At 47.9% G+C, this 22,436-nt stretch overlaps 1 protein-coding gene across 1 annotated transcript; it reads left to right on the top strand.

The window, feature by feature from the left end:
* The first annotated feature begins 2,509 nt into the window (after positions 1-2,509).
* Positions 2,510-19,833, top strand: tbc1d22a (TBC1 domain family, member 22a). Its single transcript, XM_062483292.1, is given in 16 exon segments — positions 2,510-2,791; positions 3,517-3,573; positions 5,160-5,343; positions 5,461-5,547; positions 5,549-5,702; positions 6,159-6,338; positions 7,746-7,816; positions 9,826-9,954; positions 10,342-10,404; positions 10,616-10,681; positions 11,247-11,361; positions 13,089-13,195; positions 14,103-14,178; positions 16,772-16,899; positions 17,373-17,468; positions 18,211-19,833. Coding segments are annotated over 16 exon segments (1,704 nt in total). The 5' UTR covers positions 2,510-2,729; the 3' UTR covers positions 18,340-19,833.
* Positions 19,834-22,436: the final 2,603 nt, after the last annotated feature.

The following is a 22,436-nucleotide window of genomic DNA, read 5'->3' as shown; positions in this document are numbered from 1 at the left end:
ACTGAGCACTGGGCTGTTAGGACTACCACAGCTCATCCCTGTGGTAAACGTCTTCACGTGTCCTAACCGTTAAAACCGTTACCGGTCGCTCGTCTAACAACACCCAGGATCCCCCGGAGGTATGATCACATGACCTTGGAAGGTGAAAGGTCATGTTGCGGTTCATGTGTTCACCGTGGGGTAACCGGGTCATCAGAAGTATTTCTGTGTTCTGCCCGGTCCTGTTTGGGATGAAAGCTGGACTTTCTCTCCCAGACAGCAGTGGGGTTGTAACGCCAAACTAAGCTTTCACCACTTCCTGTGTTTTTGTAAATTGACCGAGGGTGTTTGAGATGTGCTTTACTAGTAAGACGTCTACACAATCAGTCCAGTCTGTTGCTCTGACTCACGAAAACCTGCAGTATATTTACTCTGGTACAGTTGATAATGTGTCTTACCCCCAAAATAATATACATATGTATATAAATTGTATACATACACATACTAATGACAGAATTCCAGATTGGGTTTAAAACTGTTGTGAAGGTTTTCACATAATGATTAGACCAGGTGTTAAATTAAATGTAAAAAAATGCAATACATCAATTATACTAGACTGTTTGAAGTCATCTTCAGAGAGAATCATCTCTGAACGCACCCACCTGAATCTTTACGTTGATTTCCAAGTTACTAATGTTGAATCTACATGCAGGGTCCTGGTCATTCCTGTTGGGGCGACTCTAACCGAAGCCCAGAATGTTTCATGTGGTAATAACGCACAAAGCTTCTTGGTTATTGTTGGTTGTTTTGGGTTTTTGCCAAATGCTTTCGAAAAAAGCTTATATTCAAAGATGATGTTATGATTACTGTTTGCTCAAATTAAAGTCAGTGTTTTTTCTTATTATTGTTAATGTCTTTTTGGAGCCCCTCCTGTTATGGGCGGGGTTGTGAAGAATGGACACACTTCATGGGTCGGCTGTTCACTTCCTGAAACCGCCTCATTGGTTCCTGTATCTGCGCTTGCTGGTCACATGACTGTCTCTTCTCAAGGTCAACCAATAACAAACTCATCGTGGTGACATCAGCAGCTACCGTTCTAGTAAGATGTCTCGTTAAAACATCGTACAGTGTCTTCTACATTGCAGTGTTCAGTATACAAACCTATACAGTTACTAATACGGTGAACCAAAATGGTGTCCGTGTCGTGGAGACGGCCATGTTGACTTGGTGGTCATGTGACCCTGTGTGGTGACGTTATATGATTTGTACCTGTGTGTAAACGATGGATGTATATGATTCCTGTCTGCTGTCACACATTCTGCTATGGAGGCCAAGCTGCTTCCCTAAGGACAGGGAGGAGGGCAGGGGAGTTTATAAACTGTACAATGTACAAACTAAAGGGTTTTTAAAAACACAACAATGACTTCTGTCAGAAGAATAAAATATAAGTGATGTGCAATTTGTTAATTTAAGTAAAAGACTTAAATTACTTTTGGCGTGTCTTTTTCTTTTTTGGGGGGGGGGGGGTCTTGAAATATTAGTAAGTAAACCATCAGATTATACAGTGTGAGTGTGTGTGTACAGTATGAAAGAGTATATGAGTGATATTTAATTGCCTGCTACAGCCTATTCCACCGAGCAGAGGGAGCCATTGTTAAGTTTATCCTTGAGTCAAGATGATTAATTTATCATTTTAAAACATACTTTATAGGTGTCAACATGCCAACAACGTTGAAATTAACTTTTATTAATATAAGGTTAAAAGCAATCCACGGTTGCTTATTCTAAAGCACTTCACAGCTCAACTGTGTTATAAAGTTTGTCTTGTCGGTTTAAAGGTCAAACAGGATTGATCATTAGAAGCCAGGATTTTAGTTCTAGTCTTCACAATACACACATACCCACCCACACACTTACAAAGCCTACACATACTTACACACTTACACACACATATCCACTCACCAACACTCACATATACACACGTTAAAATGTAACGTACATTTAGAAAACACCGTCCGACAGGAGCAAGATGGTTCGACGTCAAATGTTTAAAACACACCAATATTCCCACCTGGTCACTTGTCAGTTGGTACTTTTAAATAGATATTTATTTTTTTAGAATATATATTTAAACATATTTAAAGCATATATATATATATATTTAAATATTTAAAATAGATGTTTTGTATGAGAGCACTTTTGTGGCTCAATCCAGCTAGCACGTGCATGCCCTCAGGCAGATCACATCACTTCCTGTAGCATCCTGCAGCTGTCAGGATTCCCTTCTTTATCCCATCATCAATTCCATCTGGAGCTGACTGGAGGAGCTGTAAATGAGATACCCTTACAGAACCCCCCCTCTCACCATTTTTTATCACATGACATTATTTCAGACACAGTTAACTCACCGTCATCATTAAATCAAACTTCCTCATCTTCATCATCACCCGTCCCGTTACTGTTGCGGCAGTAGAGTCACAGACAGTTGCCTGTTCAGTGACAGCCGCCACAGACACTACCGACTTTCTCCACCACAAGCGGAGCGCACTTCTGATTGGGCAATGGCACGGAAGTGTCGAGCCAGCCAATCCATGCAGCTTTTGTTCAGCGATCGCAGCCATCACCAATATGGCGGCCTTGTGAGTTCTGGAGGAGGGGAGTTGGTGTAAATAAATACACATTAGACGTTTCAGAAACCGTAACAACACTCAGACCGCGGAGTATATGAAACATTGTGGCACAGGAGAAAAATGTCAAGTGACGGAAATAAAAAACAATTCTGGAAAAGGAACACAGCAAAGGTTCCTGGCAAGTAAGTGACGTGTTCCATCTCCCAAGCTAGCCGCTACTTGCTAGCTAACTAGCTGTATTAGCTGAACCCAGCTAGCGCGCTAGTATGCCTGATTGTTTTACTCTATGATTGAGTCTATCGCTTCTTCTGTGTAGTAATATGATAATCGGTGACATTATCTAGCTTTGACAAAACGCAGGAAAAATGCGCTGGTACTTTGTCGAGTTGGGTATGTACTCGAACCTTCTTTTAGCTATCATGCTAGCTAGCTAGCTAGCCAACTGCCTGAGTGATTAGCTCTGAGCTGAGTGAATGGTAGTCTAGCTAACGAAGTTAATTAGATAGCTAACGAGACTTTTCTGTTGCCGTTGTTAACAGCTACTCTTTAACCAAAAAACGTAATTTAGCTAGTTAACCAACTGTATTATTGAGTTTCAGTTAAACACACCAGGTTGTGTCAAGTCTTTAGATGCAAAGCAAGTGAGCTAGTTTCGTTCGAACTAGAACTCGTCTCTGAGACCCTGTAAATATTGAATGATGTTTACGGTTGCTATGGGGGCACCTTACCCGTGTTGCCAGCATCAACTAGGAACAAGTGCTAAAACAGCTTTCCACTCCTTAACTAATTGTTGAGGAAAGAGTGATTGTAATCTGAATTTCTGGTCGACAGTTCCTAGTACCACAGCTATCCCAAGCGGTAGTCGGTCCGTCGATGTAACAGGTTAATCTTGTCCTCCTCTCCGCAGCATACAGCATGTATATGGAGCCCAACACCCTCCTATTGACCCTTTACTACATGCCAAGTAAGTTCAGAACACATCTGTATACACTAAACATTACACTCTACCTGTATTAAACTCTATACTCTAAACCACCTATATCTATTCTGTACCAATCTGTCTACCTTGAACTATATACTCGTACATGTCATCATCCACATAGCTATCCAGTGTCTGTCATCATCTATAAACCATAAACTATATACCCTCATGAGTCCTTTGTATACCTGACATGACAAACTGTGTACTGGGCAGCTCTACACGTTATAAACAGTGTTAGTTTGTGTATATACACACTGGAGATGGAACACCTGGGTTTATGACGCTTCTGAGAGGCCATTATGTGGTTCTGTGGCCTTGTGTTGATCACCTGTTTGAGAAGCAGACAAGATGGCATCATTCTCCTTAGTCATCCTCACCTCTGATCACCTGGCGGCTCTTCAAAGAGCAGTGTTGCAGTTAGTGAACGAGGTACATAATGGGCACATATACAGGGAGTTGAACTCTCTATGCAACATCTCAGCTCATCTGACCTGAAAATCCAGTTGATACGCTTGGCATGTTTATACCAGGAGGTAGCCATGACAACGCTATTCCTGTACCTTTCATTTTGGTCTTGCTGGTGTGTGTCGCTCTCTCTGTGAAGACTTGTTTGCTTGTGAGGTGAAAGGTCTCAGCCACTCAGCTGCTGGGCCGGTTGGGGAAAGGCCATTGGTCAGAGTGGAATGCAGGAACAAGGAAGTGAATCACGTGTTCATCGCTGGTGTTACGATCATCGCTGGTGTTTCCTGGCTGAAGGGAGTGTGTTTTATGGTCTTTTCTGATGCTGAGTGAAGTCTGTTTGCTTGTGTGAAGCTTATTCATTTAGCAGGTGGCTTCTGTAGAGTTCTCTGTGATGTTTACTGTAAGGCAGGGATATGGAGCCATCGAGAAGCTGCACTATGGGACAGACTGATAGTCACAAGTCTTTAGGGAACATATAAGAACATATAGAAGATATAGTTATTATAGGGGACAGACCTGTAGTTATTTCAACAGAGGACTTACCCTCATTTTCATTTCATCTTTTTTTTTTTACTTGAAAAGTTAAAATAGAAACTGATTTAGCAGGAAGTCTTTGTTTCTGTGATGGGACGTGCTTTCTCTCTGAACCTGCCTACCTGAGACTAACAAAGCTACAAAGAAAAGACAAGGAATAAAAGTCAATTTTAATTAGCTTTTTCCAAGAATTGCTTTTATACACAAAGGAATGAGGTTGTCGCAAGCTGTTCTTTTAAAAATGTGATTTAATCTGCTCACCCCCTTGTGTTTTACAATGATCCATCTGAGATGAAGTGACTGAACTGATTTTGTTCAGTTGTCCTTCAGGAATGTTTTGATTCGTGATTTGATTGTTTTTAAACAGGTTCTCTATAGGAGAGGTGTGTGTGTGAGAGAGGAAGGAGAGGTGTGTGTGTGGGAGGGAGGTGGGAGTGTGTGTGTGTGTGTGTGTGAGAGAGAGAGACAGAGAGAGAGACAGAGAGAGAGAGAGAGAGACAGAGAGAGAGGTTTCTGTGTGTAACTATCATTCCCTCTCTCCTTCCTCCCCCTCTCTCTCTGTCCTCCTCCAGCCTGATCAAAGCAGGCACCAGACCCCCCCAGACCACGCCCGCCAAACCTAAGAAAGCCACCACGTTCCAGGAGTTTGAGAGCATCACTAGCGACGCCTGGGATGTCGGCGACGACGACGACCAGCTGCTCGCCATGGCAGCCGACAAGCTCAACATCCAGGTCGTCATGGAAACGGCCAACAAGGTGGGTCGGCTCCACCGCGCATCCCATAAAGTTCTGTAAAGTTTCAGAACTAATTGTAGTTGTAGGTAGTTGTGCCTCAGCAGGACAGGATGTGATGTGTGTGGTGGGGTCTCCTAGGTGATAGAGAACCACACCAAGCAGCAGGAGAGGCAGAGGCTGGACGACAGCCAGTCTGACCCCAGAGAGGAGCAGGAGGAGAAGGGGGGGGGGGGAGGAGGGTCCCGAGGAGGAGGAGGGGGAGGAGGAGGAGCGGCGAGGAGAGGAGAGGGAGGAGGAGGAGGAGGAGGCAGCGTTTGAGGCGCACAGTGATGGACGTCTGATGAAGTCACAGAGCGAGGCTCCTATTGGTTCACCCAGAGGTCAGTTACACTTCTCTGTCTTTCTCTATGTCTCTCTGTCTCTCTCTCTCTCTCTCTCTCTCTCTCTCTCTCTCTCTCTCTCTCTCTCTCTCTCTCTCTGTCTCTCTCTGTCTCTCTCTATGTCTCTCTCTCTCTCTGTCTCTCTCTGTCTCTCTCTCTGTCTCTCTCTATGTCTCTCTGTCTCTCTCTATGTCTCTCTCTCTCTCTCTGTCTCTCTCTGTCTCTCTCTCTGTCTCTCTCTATGTCTCTCTGTCTCTCTCTATGTCTCTCTGTCTCTCTCTATGTCTCTCTGTCTCTCTCTGTCTCTCTGTCTCTCTCTCTGTCTCTCTCTCTCTCTCTCTCTGTCTCTCTCTTTCTCCCACACTCCCTCCTCCAGTTACAATTAACCCTAGTGTGTGTGTGTGTGTGTGTGTGTTGTATCCCAGAGTTGGTCCTGACTGTGTGTGTGTCCTGCAGACCTGGAGGGGGAGCGAGCGTCGTTGCAGAGGCAGCGCTCCCTGCCCCCCCGCCCCCTCATCCCGATGGTGGCCCGCATGGCGGACCAGAACACCTCCGGGACGCCTGTCATGACGGAGAGGGAAGCGTCGCGCCTCGACAAGTTCAGACAGGTCCTGGCCGGACCCAACACAGACCTGGGTACGAGCCTGGGGGGGGGGGGGGGGGGGGGGTTCTGTAGGTGTGGGGGTCAGGGGGGTGTAGCGGTCAGGAGTCCTGGCTGGGCTGACAGTTCTGGTGTTATGGAGCTGTGTCTGGGATATTAGATCCTCACATGATGACAGCTAGAAATATGAACTTCACTGGAGACCAACCATTTCAGGTGTGAGTGTGTGAGTGTGTGAGTGTGTGTGTGAGTGTGTGAGTGTGTGAGTGTGTGAGTGTGTGAGTGTGTGAGTGTGTGTGTGAGTGTGTGAGTGTGTGAGTGTGTGAGTGTGTGAGTGTGTGAGTGTGTGAGTGTGTGAGTGTGTGAGTGTGTGAGTGTGTGTGTGAGTGTGTGCGTTTGTGCGTGAGTGTGTGAGTGTGTGAGTCTACTGTCCTCTAGGGGTGTTTGTCTCTTTTGTACCTCAACCATCAACACACTCACACACACACACACACACTCACTCACACACACACACTCACTCACACACTCTGTGTGATTGATGGCAGCCTTGTTTGTGGGTCAGGTTTTCCATCATATATGTGAGTGTGTGTGTGACATCAGTGTCTCTCTGATGACCAAAACACATCTGTAACCATGGTGATGCTCTTTTCTGTGATTGGTCATACAACTCTCTCTCTACTCCCTCTCTCTCTCTCCTCCTCTCTCTCCTCTTCTCTCTCTCCTCCTCTCTCCTCCTCTCTCTTCTCCTCCTCTCCTCTCTTCTCTCTCTCCTCCTCCCTGTCTTACCTCTGTATTTGACTCTGGCCTTTTATCTTTTCTCACGTTCTCTCCCTCATGTCTCCTATTGGGGGTGCTGTTGCTCTGCCTATCTACTTCTCCCTCCCTCTCTCCATCCTTCCATTTTTCCCTTTCTCCACCCCCCTCTCATTTTACCTGCCTCCATATCTTTCTTCCCTGTCTCAGAATATTCTCTCCCTCTGCTCAACTCCCCTGCCTCCCTCCCTTTCTGTCTCTTATCTGTCTGTCTGTCTTTCTATGTATACATATTTACCACATATACCAGACATATCTGGCCTCTCTATCTTAACGTCTGTTAAGATAGAGCAGGGCCAGTGAGATTCAGTGCTGCATGGTTCTTACTGACCTGCCCAGGTTCTTACGCACACACACACACACACTAGGAGGAGGTAGTATTAGTGTTTGGAGGATGACATCACAGCAGGGGTGAACCTGGATGTGTGTCTGACTGGACAGCCTTCAGTAGACCAGCTCAACCAGGAGGGGGGGGGGGGGAGAGAGAGAGAGGGGGGGGGGAGGAGGGAGGTTCAATATTAGATCCTCCCATGTGTATCCAGTTCAACAGAACCTTCCCTGTGGGTTCTAGAACGTTGCGTGTCTGTGTTTAAAGCAGCAGTGTTCTAGAACGTTCTGTCTCTCCACAGACGAGTTACGGAAGCTGAGCTGGTCTGGAATTCCAAGACAGGTTCGGCCAATCACGTGGAAGCTCCTATCAGTAAGTAGATACCCTGACACACACACACACACACACACACACACACAAACAATACTCAAACGCACAGATACACATACACACACCACACAAACAAACATCACACACACAGTGATTTATAGAGACAAACACCAGATTCAGCCTGAGGGTGGAGTTAATTGCGGGTCACAGCTAATGTATTCATGAAAGCTTGGTGTTTGCTCGTTAAGTTATTGTTCTTTCCAGCCTAATGACTGCACCAGCCATCGCCCAGACACCACTCATTAAACCCTCCTGCCCCCCAGGTACCCCCCCCCCCCCCAGGTACCCCCCCCAGGTACCCCCCCCCCCCCCAGGTACCCCCCCCCCCAGGTACCCCCCCCAGGTACCCCCCCCCCCCAGGTACCCCCCCCAGGTACCCCCCCCCCCAGGTACCCCCCCCCCCCAGGTACCCCCCCCCCCAGGTACCCCCCCCCAGGCCCCCTGGAGTGTGTGTGTGTATGGTGTGATGTGTGTGATGTGTGTGTGTGTGTTGGGGGGTGCTGACTGTTTCTTCTGCAGGTCGTGTTTAATCTGTTTTTTGGTGCGTCGGTTGCTGTAACCTAGCAACGCTGTAGAGCTTCAGTCAGAGGAAACTGTTACCGGAGAGACGTCAGCCAATTAGAGAGAAGCACAGGACGGCCAATCAGAGCAGATTATCAATTACCCAGATGAATTTACACGTTTGAAATGCGTTAGATTCGCTTCACTGTCGGCACCACGGTCACTGGTCAAGCAGGGGAGACAAATCAAGTCAACCCAAGCATTTCATAGGAGTTGCAATTAACTTGTATTTGCTAGCTACCTTGTCTGTTATTATCAGTGAGTGTGCGAGGGGGGGGGGGAGAGAAGCTCTTAGAGTCAGCAGAGCACTGAAGGGTGGACTTTCTTTTTAACACACAATCAATCCTCTCTATCCTGCTGACTACACACAGCTGCAACACACACACACAGAGGAGAGAGCAGCAACAAAACACACACACACCAACCACCATCCTGCATCCTAGTAGAAGCTCCTTCAAACACTCCTCATAAGTAAAAATATTTTTTGTTTGTCAGTACTTGGCTAGAAAATAAAGATTTCATTTACTCCACAAATTGATTCCTTCAGCTTATTTTTCAAAGGATGGAGAGCAGAGCAGAGGAGGAGAGAGATAAGAGAGAGAGAGGAGAGAGAGAGAGAGAGGAGGAGAGAGATAAGAGAGAGAGAGGAGAGGAGAGAGAGAGAGAGAGGAGGAGAGAGAGTTAGGGAGGCGGCAGAGATTGGTTGTTTACTGCAGTACAACATCTATTATCTGGCACGCACACACACACACGAGCGCACACACACACGAGCGCGCACACACACACACACACACAGCATGGAGGGAAGTAACTAAATCCAGACAGGTCACTGCAGAACAACCTGACTGGAGAACTTGAACCGAAACATTCTCAGTTGCACGTTCTACTGGACCGGTAGGGACTCAGGATGTCCTTTATGGCTGGTATTTCTCTCTCTGTATCTCTCTCTATCTCTGTATCTCTCTCTCTATCTCTGTATCTCCTCTCTGTATCTCTTTCCCTCTTTCTCTGTCTCTCTCTCTCTCTCTGTATCTCTCTCTCTGTATCTCTCTCTGTATCTCTCTCTGTGTCTCTCTCTCTCAATTCAATTCAGCTTTATTAGCATGACAGTCACTACAACCGTATTGCCAAAGCTAGAGGCACAACAATAGATAACCTTAAATCAACAATACCAGTCAAAAACAACATAATGATCACAACACAAAACCTCTCTCTGTATCTCCCTCTCTCTCTGTGTGTGTGTCTGCAGCAGTTGTCTGTGTATCTTTCTAAATCTTTATGATGAATCTGCTACTCAAGCTAATATGCTGTCTCTTTCCCCTTTCTTTCTCCTCCCCCCCTCTCCTCCCCCCCTCTCCTCCCCCCCTCTCCTCTCCCCCTCTCCTCCCCTTCTCCTCCCCCTCTCTCCTCCTCCCCTCCTCCCCTCTCAGGGGTACCTCCCTGCTAACACAGAGAGGAGGGGCAGCACCCTGCAGAGGAAGAGGCAGGAGTATTTTGGCTTCATAGAGCAGTACTACGACTCCCGCAATGACGAACACCACCAGGACACGTACAGACAGGTACACACACACACACGCAGTCACGTCTGCAGGCTGAATGGTGCAAATCCCCTTTTACCAGCACCTGTCTGTCCCAGCTAAGAGAGTGAGAGTGTGTATGTGTGTGTTCAGCCAGAGAGAAGCTGGGTCTGGATTACTGATCCTGTTATCTGGTGATAAGTGGTTCTCCATGCTGCTGTCAACACACAGGACCACAGTGGAGACAAACAGCTACACTCACACACACAGACACATACATGTGGTTGTGTGTGTGTCTGTGTGTGTGTGTTTATGTAGGACTGTTTGCTTGTGTATATGTTTCTCTCTGTGTGTGCAGAGACTGTGTGTGTGTGTTTCCTGCGTGTGTGTGTGTGTGTCAGTATCTGAGCTATTGTATCACACCATCAGATCCATATAGACATCCCCAGGATGAGCCCAGACAGGCTGGTACTGCAGCCCCAGGTGACGGAGGTAAGACAGGACACACACACACACACACACACACACACTGCTGCCCTGTCGGTCGCCATCGTCCTGGAAAACGCCTGGGCTGTCTGTTTGTCTGCTGTCCTCAATCAAGAGTACAATCAACTCACCAGCATTGTCTCTCTCCCCTCTCCTCCCCTCTCCTCTCCTCAGATGAAGAGTTAACCTGCCAGTGTATGTGTTCTTGTCTCTCCAGATTCACATTGACATACCAAGAACTAACCCCCTTATTCCTCTCTTTCAACAAGCTTCTGTCCAAGAGGTGAGGTGCCTCACCTTCCACACACACACACACACACACACACGCACACACACACTGCATAATGCATGGACACACACTCTGTTTCTCTGCTCTTCTTCCTGCGGGTGATAATGTGATTCGAATCAAACAACCCTAAAGCTGTTGAGCTCTGTCTGTTCACTTGATGAGGAGGAGGAAGAGGAAGAGAGGGGGAGGGGGAGAAGGAGGAGGATAGGGGGAGGGAGTGAAGGAGGAAGGGAGAGAATCAGGGAGAGTTCATCCCCAGAGACAGATGAGAAATTGTAAATATTTTGGATTGTTTCGACTCTACTCATAGGGCAGAGGGGTGGGGTTGTTTGATTGCAAAAGAAAACAAGCTAACCTCTGACAGCTTTACATGCACACACACACACACACACCCTCAACTCCATCCTCCTCTCAATGTTTAATACATAATATTGTGTGATAATTTGAACATTCAATATTTAATGTAACTTATTTTTGGAGTGGTTTTGAGTACTCCAGAGTGTTTGTGTGAAGTGTGTTTTGTAGTTTGGAGTGTGAAACCCAGCGTGTGTGTGTGTAGATCTTTGAGAGGATCCTGTTCATCTGGGCGATCAGACACCCAGCCAGCGGCTACGTCCAGGGCATCAACGACCTGGTCACACCTTTCTTCATCGTCTACGTCTTCGAGTACATAGGTGAACACACACACACACACACCTACACACACCTACACACTATGTGAGCATCTGTCCTCATGCTGGGGGTGTGTGTGTGTGTGTGTGTGTGTGTGTGTGTGTATGTGTGTGTGTGTGTGTGTGTGTGTGTGTGTAAGAGTAGGAGAGAGAGAAATGGAGAGAGAGACACTTGAGCTGCATTAATAGGTGTTTACAGTCCAGGATTAGACCTGACACCCTTACACACACACCACTACACACTCCTCACACACACATCACTAAACACTCCACTAGACAGCCTGTCACACACACTGATCCATGAGGCACTGAGTTTCATCTCAGTGATAACACACACACTCTCGCTCTCTCTAAACAGTCCTAATCTGTGTGTGTGTGATCTGAACACTGTCAGCTGTGATCAGCTATCAAAACACACACACACACACGCTCTCAAGACACACACACGCTCTTAACACACTCACGCTCTCAACACACACACATCATGGCACCAGATCATTTTAGTCTCTCTCTTTCTCCCCCATCCTTTCCTTCCTCTCATCCTTCTCTGCTCCCACAGTTTGTCCCTCCTTCACCCAGCCATCCTCTCCCCCCTCCCCCTCTCCCCCCTCCCCCCTCTCCCTCCCCCCTCCAGTTAACAAGCAGATGACCTCAGGTCGTTTGGGAGGAATGATCCTGTCTCCCTCTGATTCATGCTCGGAGGATCAGCAGGGTTATTGAATATTTTTAGATGAACTTAATTATTCCTCTATAAAAAGCTATAAATTGAATTTCTGACGAGTGTGAAATATCTGTAATCATTAGTCACCCCTGCCTCTCAGTTTGACCTGCTGCTGCTGGGGGAGGGGAAGAGAGTGTGTTAGTGTGTGTGTGAGACAGACAGAGAGGGTCCAAGCATCCACTCTGGCCCTTCCTGATGACATCACTTCCTGGGGACAGGTTGTCTTTTATTGTTGTCATGGCCGCCAGTACAGGCGAGGTTGGTTGGCATGGCGAGGCTGGTTGGCAAGGCGACCTCCCTGGTGGTGTAACCCAGCTCTGTCTGCCAAACCCTCACAGCTGGCAGCCCTACACACACACACACACACACACACACACTCTCTCTCATCCTGGCAGGCTCTAGGACCAGACAGGACTGGACAGGAAGCTGGTAGATATTAGCCAATGAGAAGCAGCCTTGGGGGAGGTGTCATTTTTGGGGGGATGGATAGGGGAGCACACAGACAGACACATGTAATCCCTTCTCTCTCTCTCTCACACACACACACACACACACACAGCTGGCTGGTTACAGTGTCTTTGTGTGTGTTTGGCTGTGTGTGTGTGTGTGTGTGTGTGTGTTAATTGGCTGTGTCAGCTCTCTGGTGTGTGACCACAGCCTGTGACGTCTCTACCTCCGATCAGACAGATGGAGCTGGCCTCAGAGGTGTGTGTGTGTGTGTGTGTGTGTGTGTGTGTGTGTGTGTGTGTGTGTGTGTGTGTGTGTGTGTGTGTGTGTGTGTGTGTGTGTGTGAGTCCTTCATTGACGTAAAGGGAGAAGTCATCATACACACTCTCAAGGAATGTCCCTGCTGCTCCCTCTCTCTCCCTCCCTGTCCCCCCCCCTCTCTCCCTCACTGTCCCCTCCCCCCCCCTCTCTCCCCCCCCTCTCTCCCTCCCTGTCTCCCCCCCTCTCTCCCTCCCTGTCTCCCCCCTCTCTCCCTCCCTGTCTCCCCCCTCTCCTGGTCCAGAGGAGGAGGTGGAGAACTTTGACGTGTCCAGCCTGGAGGAGACAGCTCTGAGGAACATCGAGGCAGACAGCTTCTGGTGCATGAGCAAGCTGCTGGACGGGATACAGGTGGGTGGGAAGGGAGGGGGGGGTCGGAGGAGGGGTGGGGGAGGCGGAGGCGGAGGAGGGGGGGGCAGAGGGGGGGGCTGTGAGTGTTCTTCTCATTGACAGCAGTGTGCCTCTGATGCTGCCTGAGTAGCTAACCTATCACTGTGTATAGCTGTCACACACACACACACTCTCTTTCACACTTGTTTTTTCACATTGCTGATACAAGTACCTCTGAAGAAGAGATGGACAGGGTGGCGAGAGGGGGGAAGGCAGGTGTGTGGAGGATAATGTTAGCTCTGAAGGCTGGTGTGTGGAGGATAATGTTAGCTCTGAAGGCTGGTGTGTGGAGGATAATGTTAGCTCTGAAGGCTGGTGTGTGGAGGATAATGTTAGCTCTGAAGGCTGGTGTGTGGAGGATAATGTTAGCTCTGAAGGCTGGTGTGTGGAGGATAATGTTAGCTCTGAAGGCAGGTGTTGTTATTTGTCCTGAACCAGGAAGGACATGATGTACTGTACTTCCTCCACAGAACAGAAAGAAATTAGCTGATTAATCTATTTCTCCCTTTGTCTCTTTCTCTTTCTCCCTCACTCTTTCTCCCTTTGTATCTCTGTCTTTCTCCCTCTCTCTCTGTCTTTCTCCCTCCGTCTCTTTCTCCCTCTGTCTCTCTCACACACACACACACACACACACTGAAGGCTGTTATGTTGTTAGTCTCTGTCTGTCTAATGAACTCTACAGAGACTTGCCTATACTTTCTACTATTAGCTGTCTGGAGAGAAGAAGGGGTGTGGTGGAGAGAGGAGAGAGGAGGGCAGAGAGAGAGAGGGGAGGGGAGGGGAGAGGTCAAATAGAGAGCAAAACAACATGTAAAAAAGATGTGTATCTATAACGTGTGTGTGTGTGCCCGTGTGTGTGTGTGTACAGGATAACTACACATTCGCCCAGCCAGGGATCCAGAGGAAGGTGAAGGCCCTGGAAGAGCTGGTCAGCAGGTTAGATGGTGAGACACTCCTCATCCTCTCTCTCTCTCTCTCTCTGTTGCTCTCTCTCTCGCTCTCTCTGTCGCTCTCTCTGTCGCTCTCTCTGTCTCATTCTCTGTCGCTCTCTCTGTCGCTCTCTCTCTCTCGCTCTCTCTGTCGCTCTCTCTGTCTCGCTCTCTGTCGCTCTCTCTGTCGCTCTCTCTCTCTCTGTCGCTCTCTCTGTCGCTCTCTCTCAGTCAGGGCTGATGAGCTTCTCTAGTGTGTGTGTGTGTGTGTGTGATCTCTAGTTTCAGCCTGTAGTGTTCAAGGATCAGGTGTTCCAGAGTCTGATGACACGACAAGGTGAGCCGTCTGGCCACGCCCATCACAGCGCCACGGCCCTTCTGACCAATCAGAGCGTGGGGATCGGGTTCCTGATGACACGAGAATCTGATACAGCGAATATTGTGATTTTTTATATGATGGAGAGACAGAGAGGGAGGAGAGGGAGAGACGGAGAGAGAGACACAGAGACAGAGAGGGGTGGAGGGAGGAGAGAGAGGGACTAGATGATGCAGAACAGGTGGAGGTGGGAGTCAGTCAGTAGGGAGGAGGACAGACTGAAGGATCAGGAGAGCTATACTGCTGACATCATACAGACAGGTCATGTGATCACATCAGGAGAGCTATACTGCTGACATCATACAGACAGGTCATGTGATCACATCAGGAGAGCTATACTGCTGACATCATACAGACAGGTCATGTGATCACATCAGGAGAGCTATACTGCTGACATCATACAGACAGGTCATGTGATCACATCAGGAGAGCTATACTGCTGACATCATACAGACAGGTCATGTGATCACATCAGGAGAGCTATACTGCTGACATCATACAGACAGGTCATGTGATCACATCAGGAGAGCTATACTGCTGACATCATACAGACAGGTCATGTGATCACATCAGGAGAGCTATACTGCTGACATCATACAGACAGGTCATGTGATCACATCAGGAGAGCTATACTGCTGACATCATACAGACAGGTCATGTGATCACATCAGGAGAGCTATACTGCTGACATCATACAGACAGGTCATGTGATCACATCAGGAGAGCTATACTGCTGACATCATACAGACAGGTCATGTGATCACATCAGGAGAGCTATACTGCTGACATCATACAGACAGGTCATGTGATCACATCAGGAGAGCTATACTGCTGACATCATACAGACAGGTCATGTGATCACATCAGGAGAGCTATACTGCTGACATCATACAGACAGGTCATGTGATCACATCAGGAGAGCTATACTGCTGACATCATACAGACAGGTCATGTGATCACATCAGGAGAGCTATACTGCTGACATCATACAGACAGGTCATGTGATCACATCAGGAGAGCTATGCTGCTGACATCATACAGACAGGTCATGTGATCACATCAGGAGAGCTATGCTGCTGACATCATACAGACAGGTCATGTGATCACATCAGGAGAGCTATACTGCTGACATCATACAGACAGGTCATGTGATCACATCAGGAGAGCTATACTGCTGACATCATACAGACAGGTCATGTGATCACATCAGGATAGCTATACTGCTGACATCATACAGACAGGTCATGTGATCACATCAGGAGAGCTATACTGCTGACATCATACAGACAGGTCATGTGATCACATCAGGAGAGCTATGCTGCTGACATCATACAGACAGGTCATGTGATCACATCAGGAGAGCTATGCTGCTGACATCATACAGACAGGTCATGTGATCACATCAGGAGAGCTATACTGCTGACATCATACAGACAGGTCATGTGATCACATCAGGAGAGCTATACTGCTGACATCATACAGACAGGTCATGTGATCACATCAGGAGAGCTATACTGCTGACATCAAACAGACAGGTCATGTGATCACATCAGGAGAGCTATACTGCTGACATCATACAGACAGGTCATGTGATCACATCAGGAGAGCTATACTGCTGACATCATACAGACAGGTCATGTGATCACATCAGGAGAGCTATACTGCTGACATCAAACAGACAGGTCATGTGATCACATCAGGAGAGCTATACTGCTGACATCATACAGACAGGTCATGTGATCACATCAGGAGAGCTATACTGCTGACATCATACAGACAGGTCATGTGATCACATCAGGAGAGCTATACTGCTGACATCATACAGACAGGTAATATAATCACATCAGGAGGGATATCAGATCTGCTTTATACTTGTCCCTTAGTTTAGCTTTCTCTCTTTCTTTCTGGGGGAGGTTAAGAGACCAGGGGGAGAGAGAGATGGAGGCAGGGAGAGAGAGAGAGGTATGTAGATAACTTCTGCAGGGTCAGACTGGAAATGACCCTCAGCAAGCTAGGAACAAATAGCTCCTTTGACAAGGTGGTGGAGTGTGTGTGTGTGTGTGTGCGCGCGCGGGATCAAGCCTACTCTGTGATCTTTTAACTTTCTCTGTCCGTTCTCTGATCTCCCAACTCTCTGAGCTCTACTGCTTTTGCCTGTCTACCTCCTCCACTACCTCCTTCCCCTCTCTGATAAAGAACCAGCCTGATGCGTGTGTGTGTGTGCGTGTGCAGAGAGCGTGCATCGCCACATGCAGCAGTATGAGGTGGAATACCTCCAGTTTGCCTTCCGCTGGATGAACAACCTGCTGATGAGAGAGCTGCCTCTGAGATGCACCATCAGGCTCTGGGACACCTACCAGGTACACACACACACACCAGCTACACACACACACACCAGGTACACACACACACACCAGGTACACACACACTTAACAGGTACACACACACTTACCAGGTACACACACACACACACACACTTAACAGGTACACACACACACCTACCAGGTACACACACACACACCTACCAGGTACACACACACCTACCAGGTACACACACACACCAGGTACACACACACCTACCAGGTACACACACACCTACCAGGTACACACACACACCTACCAGGTACACACACACCTACCAGGTACACACGCACACCTACCAGGTACACACACACCTACCAGGTACACACACACCTACCAGGTACACACACACCTACCAGGTACACACACACCTACCAGGTACACACACCTACTTCTCTGTTTCCTGCCTCTAATGTGTGTGTGTATATAAATGTGTGCATGTGTGTATATGTACATGTGTGTGTGTGTGCAGGCTGAGCCTGAGGGCTTCTCTCACTTCCACCTGTACGTATGTGCTGCCTTCCTGGAGCGCTGGAGGAAGGAGATCCTGGAGGAGAAGGACTTCCAGGTACACACACACACACACACTAGCCCACAGGCGAGCCACGACACACACACACACACACACTAGCCCACAGGCGAGCCACGACACACACACACACACACACACTAGCCCACAGGCGAGCCACGACACACACACACACACACACTAGCCCACAGGCGAGCCACGACACACACACACACACTAGCCCACAGGCGAGCCACGACACACACACACACTAGCCCACAGGCGAGCCCAGGGTATGTGTGTCAGAGAGGTCGTTATCTCCAGACCAGGTCAGGGGAACTTCTGCAGTAGCTGCTGGAACACAACACTGAGATTTTCCTCCTCTCCTCCTTCTCCTCCTCTCCTCCTCCCCTCATCCTTCTCTCCTCTCTCTGTGAACCATGTGTCAGGTGATGAAACATTAATCATCTTCAGTCTGTCAACCCCCAGGTCGTCATAGGAAACCATGTTCAACACACAACACAATTATATCAATACCTGTGTCGAGGACAAGGTGTGTGTTAGTGTGTGTGTGTGTGTGCTGCTCTGCCAGGCTGAAGGTTGCCAGTGGCGACAGCTTCACAATCTGAATTTTCTCAGCCGCTAACCTCTCTCTCTCCTCTCCCTCGCTTTTTCTCTCCCTCTCTCTCCTCTCCCTCTTTCTCTCTCCTCTCCCTTTCTCTCCCTCTCTTTCTCTCTCTCTCCTCTCTCTCTTTCTGTTTCTCCTCTCTCTCTTTCTTTCCTCTCGTTTTTATCCCTACAGGGACTCATGATCCTCCTGCAGAACCTTCCCACCATGCATTGGGGCAACGAGGAAGTAAGCGTCCTATTGGCCGAGGCCTACAGGTTGAAGTTTGCCTTTGCCGACGCCCCCAACCACTACAAGAGATGAGTGTGACCTCCAAGCTCCTCCCCCCGACCTGTGACCTACACATCGAGCTACTGAATGAGAACCCCCATTTTGCCTCCTTCCCTCCCCCCAGCAAGAGGGGAGGGATCAGCACCGTGCGTGGAGGGATGTGTGCAGAGCTCTATCTCATCTAGACTCAACCTTACTTTGATTTTATGGATTTAACATTAATATGAACACTCCAGTTTCTATGTCCGTCTGTCTACCTGTCTGTCTGTCTACCTGTCTGTCTGTACCTGTCTGTCTACCTGTCTGTCTGTTGGACCTTATAGATAGCTGGGTTACAGACTATATGAACAGATAGTATTCTCAGTCTGATATTGACGGAGATTAGACCACAGGGTTAAAGTTAAGAGTTCCTCCTACTCTCTCTGTGTCTCTCTCCCTCTCTCTCTCTCTCTCCCTCTCTCTCTCCAAATTGGACTGACAGGAACTTTCATCCTCTGTGGACATTCTACCAAGAACCATTACTGTTGCATGAAGCCCTTAAGTGTGTGTGTGAGGTGTGTGTGTGTTTTAGAGGTGTGTAAGGCGTGTGTTGGAGGTCCGTTAGATGTGTGTGAGGTGTGTGTGTGTGAGGCATGTGTATGAGGCAGGTGTGTGAGGTGTGTGTGTGAGGCGTGTGTGTGTGAGGCGTGTGTGTGTGAGGTGTGTGTTCCTGAGACAGAGTTAGATCATGTTCCAGACAGACGGCTCCTTCAGAGAGCCTCCTGGGCTGCAGCACTCGCTTCTCTTCTCTTGTTTTTCTACAAAGTATATTCTTTTGAATCAGCTTTTTAAATCCTCTACTCTGTTACTTTTCCATCTTTATTTTTATACGCCGTCTCCATACGTTGTGCCTAACTCAGAGTTCTTAGATATCATCCTCGATATTTATTTACTTTGTTGATGATTGAAGCTTAATGAAAGATGACGTTGTTCTTCTTCTGTGGTCTCTGTGTGGTGACGCCCAGAGCCCCGCCCTCCTGCCTGTTCTAAGCTCCTATTGGAGGTTAGATAAACCAGACTGACCTTAACACGCTCTGAGTTACCATGGTGATGACCGTGTTGTTGATGATGATGAGGATGAAGTTGGTGGTGATGATGATTACCCAGGTGTTGTTTGGCTGGAGACACTTTCTCTAACACACACACTCTAACACACACACTCTAACACACACTCTCTAACACACACCATGGACATGGCTATGAGTGTAACTTCTGGGTTCAAACAAATTAGCAGTTTTTTCCTTTTTTTTCTATAGGAGTGTTTTCTCTTATGTTAATTATTGTTTCGAGATTATTTTCTAGAGACGTAAAATTGTTTCTGAACACCAAACGGACTCCTTACCCCCCCCCCCCCTTGAGCCCCCCTCCAAATTTCTTTCTTGAATAAAAAAATGTGTACAGAGAAGAAAAAACAAACAAATTTTGAAAACAAAGATCTTGTAAATAGAAACAGTGTAAATAAATGCTATATATGACTGGTATTGTAAAGAGATTTGTACTGCACAGGCTTTGTGACAGGTTTGGTAATGAGTGGTTCTGTGTGTGTGAGTGTGTGAGTGTGTGTGTGTGTGTGTGTGTGTGTGTGTGAGTGAGTGTGTGTGAGAGAGAGTGTGAGAGAGTGTGAGAGAGTGTGAGAGAGAGTGTGTGAGAGTGTGTGAGAGAGAGTGAGTCCCTTTCTCATCAGGGGCAGATTATTGTTTGCACAGCAGCCAATTACAGGCCTGCTGTCTCTGCGACTCCAGACTTCACACGCATCAGAATCCTGCAGTGCTGGACCCTGGACCCAGCAGAACCACCCCTCACCACCACCACGACACAGCAGAACCACCCCTCACCACCACCACCACGACACAGCAGAACCACCCCTCACCACCACCACGACACAGCAGAACCACCCCTCACCACCACCACCACGACACAGCAGAACCACCCCTCACCACCACCACGACACAGCAGAACCACACTACCCCTGACCCTCACCATCAAATCTAAATGAGTTTTGGTAGAGTTTACAATCAATGAAGCAGAGGACTTCTTTGATCTCAGATCAGCTGTAACCCTCTAGACCAGGGGTACTCAATTAGAAACCCAAAAGGTCCATTCAGTCCAGGGTCCGGAACAGTGATGGTTTATTTTTCTGGTCCTTACCTCACAATTTTGGGGGTAATTTTGTTCAAAGTGTCCATGCTTTTTGTCATACAGTAGTGACGTTTCACATTACAACACAAGGGCAACCGTCTCATTGCAAATTAAACACATTGCGATTTTCGGAATCAACTTTTCGCTTTTTGTTGGGTTTTGTCTCGCCATGGTTTTCGCTAAGGAAGAAACAGGTACCAGCAAATAAATTAGCCTGCGTTGTTGCGAATGAGACACACAACCTGCATGACCCACAGAGGTTGCGGCCAACGTTGAGTTGTCATGGTGATTACAGTTATTAAAGCTCCTGACTGGACCTTTGGATTGGACACGGAAGATAGAAACCACATCTAGGGAAATCACGCACCAATGAAAACTCACTTGGATCCTGACTAAATCAGAATGTTGATTTTGGCTTCGGTCCAAATTGTATTGCGTCCGGATCTGGACCGGAGTCAGCCTGTTGAGTGTCCCCGATCTAGACCCTCAGATCAGCTCCTGTAACCTGTTAACATCTGATTAATTTAGCAATTTAGCAGATGCTTTTATCCAAAGCGACATACAAATCGTGTATGTTGAATGTAATTAACTGTCCAGAGAGTGATGAGGAAGAGGAAGGATGTTGGAAGATGAAGAGGCTGACATGATGAAGATGCTGAGAAGATTGGATTCCACTATTACATCACTAACATAATCATCAACCAGGTGTGACCTCATCTCTCTTTCTCCCTCTCTCTCTCCGTCTCTCTCACACACACAGTATAAATCCTCTCTGTGCTGTGACAGCTGTTTCCAAGGTGACTGAGTACAGAACTGCTCACTGAGAGACATGTTCTGACTCTGCATCCATTTAGAAATGTTCTCCTCTGCTGCCCTCCATACTTTCTTGCATCCCTCTCCATCTCTCTCTATCCCTCCCTCCATCTCTCTATCCCTCTCCCTTCATCTCTATCCTTCCCTCCATCTCTCTATCCCTCTCCCTCCATCTCTATCCCCCTCCATCTTTCTATCCCTCTCCATCTCTCTATCCCTCTCCATCTCTCTCTCCATCTCTCTCTATCCCTCTCTCTATCCCCCTCCATCTCTCTCTATCCCTCTGTCCATCTCTCTATCCCTCTCTCTATCCCTCTCTCTATCCCTCCATCTCTCTATATCCCTCTCCATCTCTCTATCCCTCTCCATCTCTCTATCCCTCTCTCCCTCCATCTCTCTCAATCCCTCTCTCCCTCTCCATCTCTCTCTATCCCTCTCTCCATTTCTCTCTTTCTCTCTCTGTGGCCAAACGTCAGCACTGCTCATTCAAATGACGGTTCATCTAATATCGTGCAGAGCTGCACTTGCATCTGCAGATAGTGAAGATCTCTGATTTGTGTTGGTGTGCGTGCCTGCCTGCCTGCCTTACAGTGTGTGTGTTTGCATGCAAACTTAACCCTTGTGCTGCCTTCGGCTCATTGTGACCCACCGTTGTGGTGCAAAAGGTGGGTCACATGACCCGAAGGCAGCACAAGGACGCACTGGCCTCCTCACGCTCACAGCTGCTGGCAGCCACATGAGGCCTGGAGGAGAGGATCTGATCTGAGACATCAGCCCAGCTCAGGGCCTCTGAGTCAGGCAGGCCATGTCAGTGTGGCTTCAGGCCTGCGCTGGCTGGTCTACCATCACATTTACATTTAGTCATTTAGCAGACGCTCTTATCCAGAGCGACTTACAGTAAGTACAGGGACATTCCCCCGAGGCAAGTAGGGTGAAGTGCCTTGCCCAAGGACACCATCAGAGTGCCCCTGGATGATGCATCATTTCTAATGGTCTCTGCCTACCCAGCACTCACACTCTCTCTCTTTCTCTCTCTCTCTATCTCTCTTTCTCTCTATCTCACACACACACAATCCTTTATTGCCCTTCACCCTCCTAGGAGATATTGTTGCATCTTTATGCATATGAACACACACACA

This window comes from Osmerus eperlanus, chromosome 17 (genome assembly GCF_963692335.1).
Source record: "Osmerus eperlanus chromosome 17, fOsmEpe2.1, whole genome shotgun sequence".
Lineage (NCBI taxonomy): Eukaryota > Metazoa > Chordata > Actinopteri > Osmeriformes > Osmeridae > Osmerus > Osmerus eperlanus.
This window is presented reverse-complemented; position numbering and strand designations above follow the sequence as displayed.